The sequence below is a fragment of the Zonotrichia leucophrys genome, chromosome 28 (assembly GCF_028769735.1).
Source record: "Zonotrichia leucophrys gambelii isolate GWCS_2022_RI chromosome 28, RI_Zleu_2.0, whole genome shotgun sequence".
In the NCBI taxonomy this organism is placed as follows: domain Eukaryota; kingdom Metazoa; phylum Chordata; class Aves; order Passeriformes; family Passerellidae; genus Zonotrichia; species Zonotrichia leucophrys.
The window spans coordinates 1,624,426-1,640,625 of record NC_088197.1 but is presented as its reverse complement, the minus strand read 5'-3'; the positions used below and the strand labels follow the sequence as shown (position 1 = coordinate 1,640,625).

Sequence of the window (16,200 nt, the reverse complement as noted above, 5' to 3'; positions counted from 1 at the left end):
AAGAAATAAAAGGGAAGAGAGGGAAATAACTGGAATGGAATAAAAGAAACATAGAATTATGTATTATTAATAGAATTAAAGAAAATAAGTAATAAATATAATTAAAGAAAATAAATAAGAAAATAAAACAGAAGAAAACACAAAAATAAAATTGAAAGCAAATACATTTAGAGAATTTAAATAGAATAAAAATGAAAGAGAAAATAAAAAGATGAAATAGAAAATAAAACAAAATCAAATTAAGATAAACTAGAAAATAAAGATAATAATACAAAATAAAGTAGAAAATAAAATAGAAAATGAAAGGAAATAGAAGAAAATAAAAGAAAGTAAATTTTTTTTTATTCTACTTATTCTGATAGAGTTAAATAACCTAGAATAAAATTTTTAAAATACGATAAAACACGAACCATCCCCCCGCCCGACATCCGCTGTGCCTCGCCCCTTCCCCCTCCTTCCGTGGGCGGGGCCGGCGCAGGCGGGGGCGGCCCCTTTAAGAGGAAGTAGGGCCGGCCGCGAGCGGCGCGCGGGAGGGCGCGGGAGCGGCGGGAGCGCGGCGGGCGCGCGGGGCGTGCTGCGGCCCGCGGCGAGGGAGTGCTGCGGCCCGGAGAGCGGTGCGCGTCCGCCGGCGAGGGAGCGCATCCAGCAGGTGCGGGGGCTGTGAGGGGCTCGGGGGTGTGAGGGGACACGGGAGAGGCTGTGAGGGAGGAGGGCCCGGCAGGACGGACTCGGAGGGGCCTCCGGGGAAAAGGGGCCGGGAGGGGGCCGCGTGTCCCCAGCCCTGCCCACGTGTCCCCTCAGCCCCGGTGGCCGCGGTCCCCCGGCGGGGCCGGGCCGGGCTCTCCCCGGCCTTGGCGGGACAGGACGGGACCTGTTGAGCTGCGGCCACCGCATCCCCGCTCTGGGCGTTCATAATTGTTTGTGTTTGCCTGGGCGGGGGGCGATGGCGGCCGCGGCCCGGCCTGAGCCCCCTCAGGAGGGCCCGGAGCCCCCCGGGCGGGCAGGGCGGGGATCCGGGCATGGATTAGGGCATAGATCGGGGCATGGATCCGGGTATGGATTTGCCTGTGCTGGCCCGGCCCGGAGGAGAACCCCCCTGCATGGGACATCCCCTGGCTGCTGGGCACAGCCCTCTCCCTTCAGAGGGATAGGACCTGCTGCAGGATTCATGAGCAACCGGGAAATTCATAATGAGGAAAAAAAATACCGCAGAGAGTAAGGGGGTTGGTGGCACAACTGGGAGTTACAGCTTTCAACTTCCCTATTTTATTCCACCTCTCCTTCCCGACTTTCTACAGCCCAGCTGCTATAGGTTAAGGCATAGCCCTGAAGTGCCAGCCTTTGGTCAGGGAATGGGGAATTTTCCATTTTTTTTTCAGGTCATGGTGAGCCACGGCTCAGCTGTCATGAGGGAGAACGTGTCAGGAGAACTTGAAAGCAAACTCTTGCTCTGCTTCTGTCTCTTGCTGCAGGCTCAGGAATCCTGATCTTACAGAGCTGCCTCTGCTCTGATCTGGGCACAGTGAGCTCAGCTCCTTCAAAGTAACCTGTGTGAGAAGGACAGGCAAAAGGAAAGGGCAGGAAGTCCTCTGGAGGGAAAGGACGGGGGATCTGGAGTTGTCCAGTGTCCAGCACAGATGTTTGGGAAAAGCTTTTCTGTCAGTGCTAGTGAAGGGCAGGATTCCCTCCTCTTAGAGCTTGGAGTGGCCACACTTTCTAGATTTCCATCCCTTTGTTAAAAGTCCCTTTCCGGTCTGGAAATCTTCTGCCAAGCTGCATGGCAGGGAGGGATTTTGCTGGGAGATGTGAAACTTCCCCAGCCACCTGTTTATCAGAGTCCCCAGGGCTTTGTCCTTGCTCTCTGCTTCCTTTCCCAACCTCAGGCTCACTTCCAGCTCCCTGTTTGTCTGTCGCTGTCCCCTGGAATGTCTCTCCCATGTTTCAGATTCACTTTCTGTCTTAGTCACTTCCTGTGAGGTGAACCTGGGGTGAGTTTGTGACTCCTCAGAATCCCCAAAAAGAGGGAGAGCAGCATTGGGAATTCTTTCCAGTGGTGGCAGAACCTGGAGTGCTGGTTTATAGCGAGGAGCTGAGCAGGGAGCTGGTTCCCTGTGCCTGGCTCACCCTGCAGCTCTGTTGTTCTGTCACCTGTGCCATCATCAGAGATGGAAATGAGCTCTCCCTTGTGCTTGGCCAAGGCTTGGGGAGCTCAGAGTACACTCAGCATCCTGAGCAAAGTTGTCCTGCTTCTTTCAGCTGCCTCTGGAGCTGCTTCCTTGTCCACATCTAACATGGCCCTTCTGCTGATGGGATGAAAAGTTCCCCCACACTGCAATGGGGTGATTTAATCCCATTTTGGAGGTTGGGCTGTCCAGATCTCTGCTGTGCTTGGTCACTCTTCCTCCTCTGTGAGGGCCAGGGATCTCCATGGCCACTTAATGAAAGAGAAATTGTCCCATGTGAGTGGTGAAAGTATCTGGGGTCAGAGCACAGAGATTGCAAAACCTTTCCAACCCTGTCCACGGGCCTGGGAAGGGAATTGCTTTCAATTTCTGAATTTTAATTTCTAGTAAGACAGGGAAGTATTTTCTGATTCTTGAGCCATAAATGCTGCTGTAAGTGGATCCAGAACCAGCTTTGCTGGAGGTTTATCAGCTTATCTTTAGGAATATGTAATACCAGCTAATGCTGTCAATAAAGAGTGCACCTTAGGCTGCACCTTTATCCTCCTTTTTCCAGATGCTCCTGAGAGGCAGAGGTATCCCTGGTTTGCTGCCTGCTTCCCTTGGAGCTGGTGGTGTGGTGAAGCTGCTGCTCTGCTCCTGGTTTTTGCAGAAGGGAGGGCAGAGGAAGGGATGGAGGCAGTGGAAGTCAGAAAAAAACTCCAGCAAAACAACAACTTTTGCAAGTCGGGGGCAACGCCAGAGCAAAACAATCCATCACATCTGACAGCTCTGACTTCCTCCAGAAAACCTGGCTGAGGTCCCAAAGGGCTGCTGCTGGTGCTGGCTCAGTGTGAGAGCCACAAGGCCACCGTGGTGGTGCTGCAGACACTGCCGTGTGTGACCCTGGGCTGTTCCAGGGAACTCGTGGGACACAGGGTGAGCTGGAGCCACCCAGGCTATGGCTGAGGTTGCAGCAGGAGCTGAGCTGGGCCTGTGGCTGCTCTGAAAGGCTCTGTATTTTCTGCAGGCCTCTCTTGGGGCTGTTGTCTGGCTGCCTTTGCTTCCTTCTCCCTTTCCTCTGCCTGTGTGATGTGGTTGCTGTTGAGGTGGTCTCCAGCTCCACATCCATGGGCTGGTTCTGTGCCTGGAGCTGTGCTGAGGGATTTGAGTTATTCCTGTATCTCCTGCCAGGGCAGGAGAGGCCTCGTGGGCCTCTGCTGTCAGCAAGAAACAATCCTGCCTTTCATCCCAACGTGTGACATGAGCATAGGGAAAGGGGATGTTTGTCCCTGGGATTATCCATGCTCTGGGAAAGGCTGGTTGTGTGGCCAGCTCGTGCTCCAGCTCAGCCCTGGGGTGTGATCCCACACTTCCTGGGATCCCAGCCCACTGTTACAATGGTGCCATAGTCATTTTATCATCCTAATGCAAATTTCATGCACCAAACTGATGTTAGCTTTGACTTGGGTGGGGGCAGATCCCAAAGTTCGAGGAAATGGAACTGCTGTGGGGCCAGAAATATCCGTGTCCAGTGAGGTCAGGACAGAGCCTGCACAAGCAGGGAGGGACCAGCAGCTCAGCTGAGACTTAATAAACACCACCCTGTAGTGGGGACAGCAAGAGGCTCCTGGAAAAGTGGGAGCTGCTCCTGCTGTGCCATCACTGGCTGTGTCTCCCCTGGAAATTCCTGTGAGTGCAGTTAACCTGTGCTGGAGTCGTGACCCAGCCTGTCAGCTTAGCCCAGCCCTGCAGAGCCACGGAGGATTAGCTCTGCCTCCGCACGCAGCCCCAGCCTGGCCGGCTCCGTGGACTCCTTCCAGCAGCTCTGCAGGCTCTGGCATTGCAATGGCTGCAGATGTCACGTAAGAGCAGCAGGGCTGGCCCTGAGTCAGCGACACCCGGGGCTCCGTGGGGCTCCCTGCAGTCACTGGGAACACTTGGGGATTGCAGCATCTGCTGCCTGACCTTTCCCTCTGGGCAGGGAAGCACGAGGGGACCTTTTACAGAACTTTCTCCTGTGGCTTCTCTCCCTCTGTGGCTGTGGGGAGGAAGGGCCAGGGGGACAAACCACGCTGGAAATTTGGGTTTCTTGCCTTCCCTTTCCCTTGCCAGGCTGGGTTTTCCAGCCTCTCCAGCACTCACTGCCTCAGCATCCCTGCGTGGTGTGAGCAGTGTCACCCATAACCTCCCTCCTGAGTGTCAATCCTGATCTGGGAGCCAAGCAATAAACTCCCTGTTCATCCATCTGCCTGGGGTGGATGCTGCTGGCTGACCTGGGCTCTCTGCTCCCAGCAGCTGCATTCCCACCTGCAGCTCTTGGTGGGCTCTGCCAGAGCTCCCCTCACCTCTGGTGGGGCCTCTGCAATCCCAGATACTGCTTAATTTAACAGGGCTTTTCCCTTTATTCCATAAACTAACTCAGCTTTGGGATTGTCTGGAATGCTTGACCTTGCAGGAGTGAAGGAGATGCCAGTTAAAGCCCAGAATAACTATTTTTGATCTTTTATTATGCTTTTTTCTCATGCAAATAGCCTTGTCCTGCTCCTAAACCAACCTCTTCCCCTAAGCCACCCTGTTTCCAGGAAGGGCCTGGAGACGTGGGAAGTCCCAGGAGAGCTGTGCCATTTCTTACTCGGGAATTTCCAAATTGTGCAGCAGATTGGAATAGCGAGGCCTGGGGGTGGCTGGCAACAGGCAGAACCTTCTTAAAGCTGACTCTGGTGAAAGACAAAAGGCTCTTTGTTTGCCCAAACCTTGGGAATTCAGCATTTCCAGTGTGCCCTGTTCAGATTTGCTTGCGAAGGCTGCTGCTAAAAGAAAAATGTGGATGTTGTCGTGCAGAGCAGCAGAATGAAGTGGGGTTGGGGGTGCAGCTGGGCTGGGTCGAGCTGCTCCTTTTCCAGAAACTTCTGAGCAGCCTCAGCTGCAGGGGCTGAGCACAGGGGACAGACGGGGAAGGCAATGAAGGGAGCAGCCGTGGCTCTGCTCTCCTGCAGCAGCATGGAGCGATCTGCAGGAGGAAAGGCAGAGCCTGCAGAGGGGAAGGATTAATTTTGGGAAAACATTGGCAGCTCCCAGGCCGGGAGGCTGCAGGCAGTGCCAGACAGGAAGCGGCTGACGTGGAAGTGCCGGCTGGCCGGGATTATGAATGGCCAGAGGTGCCTCCAGCCACACCGAGCCCTCTGAGCCCGGCCCTGCCCTGCCCGAGGTAAGCACGGGGCAGACCTTTGCTCCTCATATCACAGATCCATTGAAAGAGCAGCTGGGAGTCTCGTCCCAGGAAGAGAAGCCCTGGTTTGTTGCCAGACTGGCTCTGGAGGCGCAGGAACTGGCTGCCATTAGTGTGGTGTGGCTGCCAGGATTGTTCTGCTCCCTGCTCTCTGTAGTGAAATCTGTCCTTTGATGGAGCAAACCAGGATTGTCCTGTCCTGAGACACTGAGCTGGTGCAGAGTGGCCATGGGAAGGGGTTTGGGAAAGGAGGAGGGGGTGGAATTGTGGAAAAAATGTGTGTGTGCTCCCTCTTGGCTGTTTTGTGCAAGTTGCCTGTTTGAAGCTGCTTTTCCTCTGTAAATTCAAGATTTTACTTTAAATGCTCAGTGCATGCAAAATACCTTTATCAGGGCTGCTTTATCAGTCAGGGGGGTTCTGTGTCCTGTGTTGGGAATTCTGGCGTGGCATTGAGGGCCCTGGGAATGGCTCAGGGGAAGCAGGATCGTGGTTCTCGACATCTGGTGAGCTCTGGGGACACGGTGGCTGTCACAGGCTGCCCACGCAGGGGTGACAAGCGATGCTGGGACAGCAGCCTGGCTTCCCGGACAGGAAGCTGGACAGTCCCTGCTCCGAGGAGCTGCCTGGCTGTGCCGGAGGGCTGTTCCAGCAGAGGCAGCGGGATGTGGCCGCCCGGCGCTGGGGTCACGGAGGAGGGAGAGGAGGCGGCCTCGTGTCTGACCCCTCCCCAGCCGCGGAGCCGCCGGGCTGTGCCGCCCATGGAACCAACAGCGAGGTTTTTTCCCTTTCTTTTGAAAAAGGAAGCTTGGACTCAGCCCCTGCCAGTGCTACAGAGGGTGCAGAGCAGGGCTGAGCCCTCTGCAGGAGTGACTGCTGAGGCCAGGAGCACAGGTAGGAGCTTGCTCACTGCTGCCTTGCTGGTTTCCCTGGCTGTTGTTAAACCCCTGTGCAGTGTTGGCAGCCGAGGGGAGCATGGAGTGCTGCTGGGGCTGGCACTGATGGAGCAGTCATGGGACTCCTGGAGTCCTTTTTGGGCCGTTCTGCCTCTGTCGGGAACTCTGCTGGCTCCTGGAAAACCTCGGGATGGCTCAGCAGGGTGCAGGGGGAGGCAGTTTCCCGGTGTTTTGGAGGAGCTGACTTCCCTTTTCCAGACTCTGAGCTGCTTTCACAAGTGACAAGAGTTGGGAAGCTGCTGCCTGGGCCTCCTTCCTCTGCCCAGAGCCTGGGGTTAGAGCAAGGCAGCTCCTCATGATCCACCATTCCTGGCGAGGACAGTGCCAACAGCCCTGGCAGCAAAACCAGCCCAGGACTGGAGCTGCACAAGCAGGGAGTCAGAGAAAAGGAGCTTTTGGGATGGGAGGGCCAGGCCTTGAGCCCCCTGGGCAGGCAGGTCCAGCCCAGCAGGGAGCTGCTCCTCCCGTGTCCTTGGGATAAGCTGGAGGTGTGTTTGTGCCCTGGGCAGCCCACGGGGGTCAGGGCTCTGATCCTGGGCACTGGCCAAGGTCCTCTCAGAGCACCAGTGACGTCTGCTGTGATCTTGGCTGGCTCAAAGGAGGAGGCAACAAAATGTACTGAGGTTTGTTTAGGGGGGGAGTGGTTTTTCCCCCCACCTTTAAAGCCTGCAGATAGCATCCAGGTGCTTTGCACGTCCCATTTCCAATTGTCTCTAACCTTTCCTTTCCCTCGTGTGCGGGGGCGGTGTCAGCTGTGACTCCTGCCTGTGGAAGTAGGTGTTGTACAGATGATATCATCTCTGAGCAATGTCAGGGATGCTTTGGTCTCTGTGCCTCTTTATTTTTATTTTTTTTCCTAGAGCTAAATGTTTCTTTTAGCTCATTGCAGTCAGAGACCGTAATTAAATAGGCTGCATCTGCTTGATGTCTCAGCTACTCATTTTGCTAATGCTTCACACAGATGCTGAATCGTCTGAGAGACAATTGCTCTGTGTTGAGCTCCCCGGTTCTCAGGGATGATGTCTCCATAGGATCAGGGATTTGTTTGTAGGACAAATGCTGCCTCAACACCAAGTAACCTGCCCTGCACAGAGACCCTGACGAATATGGGGCTGGACAAGTGACAAGGGCAAGTGTCAGATCCTGCCCTGGGATGGGGCAGCCCTGGGTGCAGGGACAGGCTGGGGATGAGAGGCTGGAGAGCGGCGCCCTGGGAAGGGCCTGGGGGTCCTGGTCAGTGCAAGTTGGATCTGAGTCCCTGCTGGGTCCTGGCAGCCCCAAGGGCCACCCTGTGCTGGGGGCACCAGGCCCAGGGAGGGATTGTCCCACTCTGCTCTGCCCTGGGGCAGCCTCAGCTCCAGTGCTGGGGGCACTTTGGGCACCACGGGATCAGAAGGACCCAGAGCTGTTGGAGAGTGCCCAGAGGAGGGACACGGAGCTGGGGAAGGGCTGAGGAGCAGCTGAGGGCACTTGGCTGGTTCAGCTGCAGCCCAGGAGACTGAGGGGAGGCTCCTCGGGGGCTGCAGCTCCTCCCCAGGGCAGGCACAGGGGCAGGGGCTGAGCTCTGCTCTGGCACAGGGACAGGAGCCCAGCAAGGGCTGCAGCTGTGCCAGGCCTTGGCATGGAGCTCAGGGCAAGGTTCTGCCCCCCGAGGCTGCTGGGCACTGCCCAGGCTGCCCAGGGAATGGTGCCAAGGCTGCCAGAGCTGCAGGAGCTCCCAGGGCTGCTCAGGGTGGGGGTGTTGGGGTGGCTGTGCAGGGACAGGGCTGGATCAATGATCCCTGAGGGTCCCTTCCCACTGAGGACATTCCAGGTTCCATGGGCTGTCCGGTCTCTGAGCCTGTGTGGAGCTGGCTGTGCTGGCAGTGCAGGCAGTGGGGTCGTGTCTGTCACCCCTGGTGTCACCTGAACTCTCAGTGGCTGCTGCTGCCCAGGGTGCCAGAGCTGGACAGGGCTCTGAGCAGCCTGGGCTGGTGCAAGGTGGAACAAGATGGTCCCTAAGGTCTCTCCCAACCCAGACCAGCACTCCCAGGGTGCTCAGGGTGGGGTGTTGGGGTTGCTCTGCAGGGACAGGGCTGCACTGATCATCCCTGAGGTCCCTTCCCACTCAGGATATTCTGGGATTCTATGAAGTCTCTCCATCTCGCTCAGATGAGGAAAATGGTTGGTGTTTGTTTCTTGATGTGTGTTGCCAAAGCCAGGGGATGTTTGTTTTCACCCTTAGGTTTTACATCCACATCCATGGCAGCCCTGCAGAGCAGATCCTCCAGAAAAGAAGCAGGGATGGAATCACTGCTGGGGGTGCTCCAGGGAGCCACATGGAGGCTGCTGCTGCTGCTGCTTTGTGGTTTCTTGTGTGAGAGGATGTGTTTTCCTCCATCTCCAGCCCAGGGAACTCATCACAGGAGCTTCCCTGGACTTTCTGCTGGAAGCAGCAGCAGCCTCAGCACCTGCTGCCCACATTGCTGCTTCTGTGGGGGCCCTGCCTCGGTTCCGGGGTGGGCGCAGTCCCTGGAGCTTCCTGCTCTGGCACAGGATGTGGCCAGGCTGTGACACAGCTCCTGCCAACCAGCCCTGCTCAGCTGTCTCCCCACACCCTTCACTGCTTCCTCTGCCACGTCTGGGGCTGGATCACGCTCCAAAGGACACATCTGCCAGGGGGCTGTGCTGGGTTTGCCTCCCCTGAGGTGGCTCACGGGGTCACAGCAGCTGTTTGGGCAGCAGGAGGCCAGGCTGGATGGGGCTTGGAGCAGCCTGGTCTAGTGGAGGGTGTCCCTGCACACCAGAGGTGTCCCTGCACACCAGAGGTGTCCCTGCACACCAAAGGTGTCCCTGCACACCAGAGGTGTCCCTGCACACCAAAGGTGTCCCTGCACACCAAAGGTGTCCCTGCACACCAAAGGTGTCCCTGCACACCAGAGGTGTCCCTGCACACCAAAGGTGTCCCTGCACACCAAAGGTGTCCCTGCACACCAGAGGTGTCCCTGCACACCAGAGGTGTCCCTGCACACCAGAGGTGTCCCTGCACACCAAAGGTGTCCCTGCACACCAAAGGTCCCTGCCCATGGCAGCTGGATGTCTTTAAGGTTCCTTCCAATCTAAACCATTCCATGATGACATATCTCCTCTGGATTCACCTCTCAGCCCACATTAAATTGCTTTTAGGGTTTCTCCCAACACATCACAGCCCATGTTTGGGGTTTGGATCTCTCAGCTCCTGCATGGAAGAGGTTACTGAGCCCGTTCCCGCAGGAAATATTGAGCCTGTTCTTAGTGAGGTGAACTGGAGTGGTTTGGGGTTTCTTCCTCACTGTAATTAAAGAAGGAAACAAGAGGCCTTGGCTTTAAAGCTTTTTAATCTTTCTTCAGAGAAGAACTGCTGATTAGCACTGCAGCATCTGTTGGAGACGGGCTCGATTGCAGCCATGGTAGTCATGACCTTGAGTTTGGGATGTGCTTGCCAGCATTTGAGGACACTGTTTACCTATTGGAGCAACACTCATGTCAATCTGAGGCCTCATGTAAATCTACGTAGATTCTGTTTGGGGAAAGGGTTTTTTTTTTGCTTGCTTGCTTATGAAATTATGGAAACTTATTTATGCTATTTAAAGCATCAGCTTAATTTCTATTACTTTATTCATTTCTCTGTCCAGCACATGTAAAATAATATTTTTGGTACACAAAGCTTTCTGCCATAAGCTTTCATCAAAGAGCAGCCTGGCACAAATTCTGTGAGGGGCTGGATGTGGGAACAAAGGAGGTATAATTAGCTACAGATAAACAGAGCTGTGTTTCTTGTCAGCATCCCTTCAGATCTCAACTTGTGTCTCACCCTTGGAGCTGATTTTCTACAGTCTGGAACAGGAAGATGAGCTTCCCCTCATCTTCCAGTTTTCAACTTGTAAACGCAGCTAAACTGAAGTGGGAAATATGTTTATGGTCTGTGTGCACCTGCAGAAGAGGCTGTGGCTGCTCTCAGGGCTGGTGTTATTTCAGGATATTTGCTTTCCGGGTGCCTGAGCTGTGACTTCTTCTTCTCTTTGCCCTCCACCCCTTGGTTCCTGTCTCTCACTTTCAGTGGCTTGGTGGGGGCTGTCTGGCAGCAGCTCTGAGCTGTCCTGTGGGCTGGCATGACCTGGCCTGGCCTTGTTCCCAAAGGGGGATGCAGAGGTGAAAATGGGATCTGGGTGAAACCCAGCTGGTTTTACCCTTTGTCAGTGCGTGGAGCCAAGCAGGTGGGGGCGTTCCTGAGCCTTGGGGTGCAGATGTGGCGCTGTCAGGGTGGGTGGCAGCCCCTTCCCATGGCTGTGGGGCTGTTCCCTCATTCCCACAGTGTCACTCCTGGCAGCTCAGGAGTGACACTGACCAGCCCAGGCCTCCCTTCCCGCTGGGGAAGGGAAGGGAAGGGAAGGGAAGGGAAGGGAAGGGAAGGGAAGGGAAGGGAAGGGAAGGGAAGGGAAGGGAAGGGAAGGGAAGGGAAGGGAAGGGAAGGGAAGGGAAGGGAAGGGAAGGGAAGGGAAGGGAAGGGAAGGGAAGGGAAGCTGCCGTGGGCTCCCCCCCTTCTCAGATGTGGGGCGAGGGCCCAGATGGCATCCCAGATCTCTTCCTATGGGATTTACACGAGGTTTCCTGTTGAGAAAGCTGCTCCTAATCGCTGCCCTTCTGTGCTGTGTTGCAGATAAGGACCAGATGAGCAGAGGGAGGTTCCTGTGAAGATCAGAGGCCGTCACCGCTGCGGGCCTGCAGGCCACGCCAGAGGAGGAAAATGTCGCACGCTCTGAAGCAAGTGTTCAACAAGGACAAAACCTTCCGGCCCAAGCGCAAGTTCGAGCCGGGCACTCAGCGCTTCGAGCTGCACAAGAAGGCCCAGGCCTCGCTCAACGCCGGCCTGGACTTGAAGGTGGCCGTGCAGCTGCCGCCGGGCGAGGAGCAGAACGACTGGGTGGCCGTGCACGTCGTGGACTTCTTCAACCGCATCAACCTCATCTACGGCACCATCAGTGACTATTGCACGGAGCAGTCCTGCCCCGTCATGTCCGGGGGGCCCAAGTACGAGTACAGGTGGCAGGACGAGCACAAGTACCGCAAACCCACGGCCCTGTCGGCGCCCCAGTACATGAACCTGCTCATGGACTGGATCGAGGTGCAGATCAACAACGAGGACATCTTCCCCACCAATGTCGGTGAGTTGGGGTCCCAGCTGGGGCTGGAGGGAGGGAGGGGTGTGCAGCCTTCTCGTGGAGCTGCTGTTGCTGTTCCAGGAGATGCTGCAGCACAGCTGAGCTGTTTCTGTGCAGTGAGCTCTTCCCAGCTCTTCTGCACTGCTGGAATACCCAGATCTCACTGGGATCACGGATACCTCGAGTGTCCATAGCTCAATGCTTCCAGTGAAACAGGAGGCTGCCCTTGGAGCACTCAGTCAGTCTCTGAGTGGCTCATGCTGGATGCAGGATGCTCTCAGGGAGCTGCTGGCCAGCCCAGCTCTGAGGCACAGCTCTGTGTCACCTGCCATAATCACCCCCTCTGTTATTAGAGGCCACACTGGCTGCCTCTGCCCCTGCTGAGGGGTGGGATGCTGGCACAGGCCTGGAGGGAAGGGCCATGTTTCATCTACTGCCAGGAATTTGGCCTAAGACACCTCAATCTCCATATCCAAAGGCAGCTTTGGGACAGAGATTGTTGGGTTTTGTTTTGTGATGAAGATGGAAGAATTTAGTCTCTAAGTTATCAGGTAAATACAACTGAGCCTGTGCAGAGCCTCCATCTCCTGGGATGGAGGAGATGAGGTGCAGCAGAGCTCCCTCCCTCCCTCCTGCCCTGGTGTTTTTCCCTTTGCAGCTCTGATGGGATGCAGTTGGTCCCTATTTGGGGCACATCTGCCACTTGAGCATCCACAGGGATCCTCCACTGTGCCAAAATGCTGCTTAAACCTGGTGTGGAGTGGGCAGAGAGGGGAGGGGGGCCATAAACAGCCAGTTTTGAGCTATCTGCAGCACCAAACCCTCCCCAGCCATTCTTCTCACGCTGCACAGGCTCTGCTGCAGCTCTCTGGGGACCTCACTGGGGATGTTGGTTCTGTTCTGGGCTGCAGGACGAGCTGCCGACAGCACGAGGGTTGTGGTTTGGGGTTTTTGAGTTGTTTCTGTCTTCAGCTCAGCTTTAACCAGGTCCCTCAATGCTGACTGAAATGCTGCAGCTGTGGCAGAGCAAGGAAAGGGTTGAACTCGTCCTTGTTCCTCCAGAAACAGTGTGAACTTTACACCCTGTATCCCATGGAGGCTGCATGGCCAGACTGCTCTGCAGCCAAACAGTCCTGGAGCCTTCAAAGAGGACCTAAACAGCTTTAATTTTTAACCAAAGAGCTAAAGATGTACCAAAACAAGGGATAACTGTGGGGACTTAACAGCCCTTTCCTTTGGGAAGTTGCTTGGTTGTATCTGATGTTTTGCACTGTTTATATAAATACATCAAGCAGGAGTAGAAGAAACTCTTGTCTGACTGAAACAACTGCTGGGAATGTGGGCTCTGCTTTCAGTCACACAGTGCATCACTCTGTCACTTCAAAAATCTCTGCTTTGAAAAATGTGTTTCCCTTCCCAAAGGAAGGGAAAAAGGAGTCAAGAGCTGGAAATTACCAGGGACAGAACTTTTGCCTCAATCTGTCCATTTTACCAATTTATTATTATACCAATTTCCATCAATCTATTTTACCAATTTCTTTTAGCCCTAAGCAACCAGCTTTAACTTGACTGAAGGTTTTTCATGGCCACTCTTCCCCTCCCAAGGTACTCCCTTCCCCAAGAACTTCCTGCCAGTGGTGAAGAAGATTCTGTCCAGGCTTTTCCGGGTGTTTGTCCACGTCTACATCCACCACTTCGACAGGATCACCCAGATGGGCTCCGAGGCCCACGTGAACACCTGCTACAAGCACTTTTACTACTTTGTGAAAGAGTTCAATCTCATAGACACCAAGGAGCTGGAGCCCCTGGTGAGTGTCTGGGGGGGTCTCAGGGTCTGTGGCCAGCACAGGGCTGGGGGAGTCACAGAGGGCTCTGGAACCTTCTCAGGAGGCCCCACCCCAAATCCTGGGGTCAGTTTTGGGCCCCTCACTCCAGCAAAGACATTGAGGGGCTGGAGCATGTCCAGAGATAAGAACAGAGCTGGGGAAGGGTCTGGAGCAACTGAGGGAGCTGGGGATGGCTCAGCCTGGAGAAAAGGAGGCTCAGGGGGGACCCTGTGGCTCTGCACAGCTCCTGACAGGAGGGGACAGCTGGGGAGGCTCAGTCTTGTCCCAGTGACAGGACAGGAGGAAACTGTCTCAAGCTGTGCCAGTGGAAGCTTACATTGGGGTTTAAAGGAAAATTTCTTCACTGAAGGGGTGGGACAGGCATTGGAATGGTCTGCCCAGGGCAGTGTTGGAGTCATCATCTCTAGAAAAAACATGTGGCTGTGACACTTGGGGACATGGTTTGGTGGTGACACAGCAGTGGTGGGGTAATGGTTGGACTTGATGGTCTTGGGAGTCTTTCCAACCCTTAAGGATTCCATGATTCCCTTCTAAAGCTGGTTGCCCAAATTCAGGCCTTGCAGTGTAAGTGTCAGGAACCTGGGAGTCAGGATGGGACTGGGATGTGCTGGGAATGGTGGGGGGGACACAGCCCTGCCCAAACTGGGCAGCAGGGTCACCCCGTGCTGGGAGTGACACTGACAGCTAAACACGGGGTTTATCTGCACCCTCACTGGGAGCCTGCATCCTCCTTCACAGTCCCTTGTGTTCTCTGTCCCTTTGCCAGAAGGAAATGACCTCCAGGATGTGCCACTGAGCTCAGACCCTCCTGCTCCCTCCTCGGCACCTCCTCGAGGGCTCCCAGCCCCAGCCCCAGACTGGAGAGGTGATTCAAGGGGAGAACAGAGACGTTTTGTTGAAGAAATTATATATTTTTAATGAGTTTCAATGTAAAACTGTGATACTGCAGGAATATTTTTTTAAAGATGCTCTAGATTAACTAATTTTTTATAGTAATTTCTATAAAAAAGAAAGAAAATATTTTGTGGGCCACTTGATGGGAATGTTGGCTCTCAGAGTGGGGAAGAGCTGCCTGAGCTGCCTCCTCTGTGTGCCCTGAGTGAGCTGAGCCAGACACTGCACACAGAGCTGTGCCGTGGGGCTGGTGCTGCCATGGAAGCAGTGCCTCCCTTGGGATCCGCATTTCCCACCCCTGGAGGCAGGGAACAGGACTGGTGTGCATGGATCCCCCAGGTGTGGATCCCCAGCACCTCTTCCACTGGCTGTGAGTCTGGGATTGGGGCAGAGCTGCTCTGTGCCCACCTGTCCCCAAGGCCTGGCTCTCCTGTGCTCCCTCTGAGTGAGCTGGGACTGGGCTTCATCCCATGGCTGCCACAGCTGGGGCTGCTGCTGTTGGACTGGAAATCTGCCCTCGTGTGTCAGCCCAGCCCTGAGCTGAGCTCTGCACACACAGCCCAGCTGTGGCTCTGCACTGTCCCCATGGGGACACAGATCCACGCTGGCAGCTCCTCATGGGAGCCACCAGAGGGGAGGTGCTGGGACAGGCACCAGGAATTCTCCTCCATCCCCTCCCTCCCTCCCTGTCCCTCGTGGTACGCTGACCCTGCCGGGACCATCCTGCTCCCTGCTGGGGTATGGAGCCTTCTCCCCTTCATCAGCATCACCATCCCATCCAGCTGTGCACATCTGGGACCAAAATCTGCTCTGCAGCCAGAGCCCTCCAGCCTCACCCGCTGCTTGCACGAGGAGAGCTTGGCAGTGCCCCTGGTAGGTAGTGGGTCTACCTAGGATTGGGGACCAGTAAGTGACCAAACTGCACCACTAACCAACCACTTCTTCCTTACAAAGCATTCCCTGGAATCTCTGTACATATGTGACTCTCTCATTTCTCATCCTGCCGTTAGGACACTCGTACAAATACCACTCGTGCTCTGCAATGGAACCAATAAATTATGTTGTATTTACACAGCACACGCCGCCGCCGAGCGTCTCGTGACTGCACCTTCGTCAGAACCTTCCCATCAGCAAAACAAACCCTGGGTGTTTGGGCTCCTTGGGGATTGTGCAGGGAGCTGGGAGCCCGTGGGTGTGTGCTCCTGGCACAGCTCCTGGGGGTTGCTTGGGCTCCTCCTGCTCTCCCTGTGCCAGGTCCAGGCTGCTCCAAGCCCTGTGCTGGGTCCCAAGGCCATGGGGCCTGACCCAGGGCTTGTCCTGATTTGTGTCTGCGGTGTCTCTGTACCCCAGGGCTGAGCTGTTCTCCCAGCTCTGGAACTCAGGTGGAAGTGGGCAGGGGAGGGGAATTCCAGCTCACCAACTTGCCAAGAGGCTCCTCTACCATGGGGAGGAGCCAGGGGTGCAGTCCTTGAGGCTGGTGGACTAAATTGGGAAAAACGCTGCATTTGGGGGTTGCACACTTTTCCTGGCCAGGAGGGGAGTGAGGGGCTCCCCAGCTGCAGCTCCTCCTGTTCCCTGCCTGCAGCACTGGCTCTTGCCTGTTCCCCTGCCCAGTGAGGTGCTGGGACCACCCTCCAGCCCTCTCCCAGTGTTTTGTGGGTGCAGCTCAGCTGGAGAACATGCTGTTCCTTGGTGTGGAATATCTCTTTGGCCAGCCTGGGTCAGCTGTCCCAGCCCTGCTTCCCCCAGTTGTTGTGCCCCTCCTTGCTGGCAGAGCACGGGACACACAAAGTCCTTGGCTTAGGGTAAGCACTGCTGAGCAACACCAAAACATCGGTGTGTTATCAGCATTATTCTCATCCCAGATCCCAAACACGGCCCTGTACCAGCTCCTGGGAGAGAACTGGCTCTGTCCCAGCTGAAACCAGGACA

General features: G+C 55.3%; 1 protein-coding gene and 1 pseudogene across 4 annotated transcripts; both read left to right on the top strand.

Annotated features, from left to right (window-relative positions):
- The first annotated feature begins 527 nt into the window (after nt 1-527).
- Nucleotides 528-15,345, top strand: MOB3A (MOB kinase activator 3A). Of its 4 annotated transcripts, none has more exons than XM_064734591.1 (5): nt 561-649; nt 6,195-6,285; nt 11,026-11,530; nt 13,133-13,335; nt 14,141-15,345. In XM_064734591.1, the coding sequence occupies exons 3-5, from the start codon at nt 11,113-11,115 to the stop codon at nt 14,168-14,170; spliced, it is 651 nt and encodes a 216-aa protein (XP_064590661.1). In that variant the 5' UTR covers nt 561-649; nt 6,195-6,285; nt 11,026-11,112; the 3' UTR covers nt 14,171-15,345. The 4 variants fall into 4 exon arrangements, with proteins under 4 accessions (XP_064590660.1, XP_064590661.1, XP_064590664.1 ...); XM_064734592.1 differs by lacking the exon at nt 561-649 and adding an exon at nt 5,072-5,373; XM_064734590.1 differs by lacking the exon at nt 6,195-6,285 and having other exon boundaries at nt 528-649.
- Nucleotides 14,527-15,345, top strand: LOC135459011 (uncharacterized; annotated as a pseudogene).
- Nucleotides 15,346-16,200: the final 855 nt, after the last annotated feature.

What these genes read in the sequence shown, in the direction of transcription:
- MOB3A (XM_064734590.1), top strand. Translation starts at nt 11,113, where the DNA reads ATGTCGCACGCTCTGAAGCAAGTGTTCAACAAGGACAAAACCTTCCGG. An exon ending in CATCTTCCCCACCAATGTCG is followed by an intron (nt 11,531 to 13,132) that starts GTGAGTTGGGGT and finishes TCCCCTCCCAAG; the next exon opens with GTACTCCCTTCCCCAAGAAC. An exon ending in CCAAGGAGCTGGAGCCCCTG is followed by an intron (nt 13,336 to 14,140) that starts GTGAGTGTCTGG and finishes TCCCTTTGCCAG; the next exon opens with AAGGAAATGACCTCCAGGAT.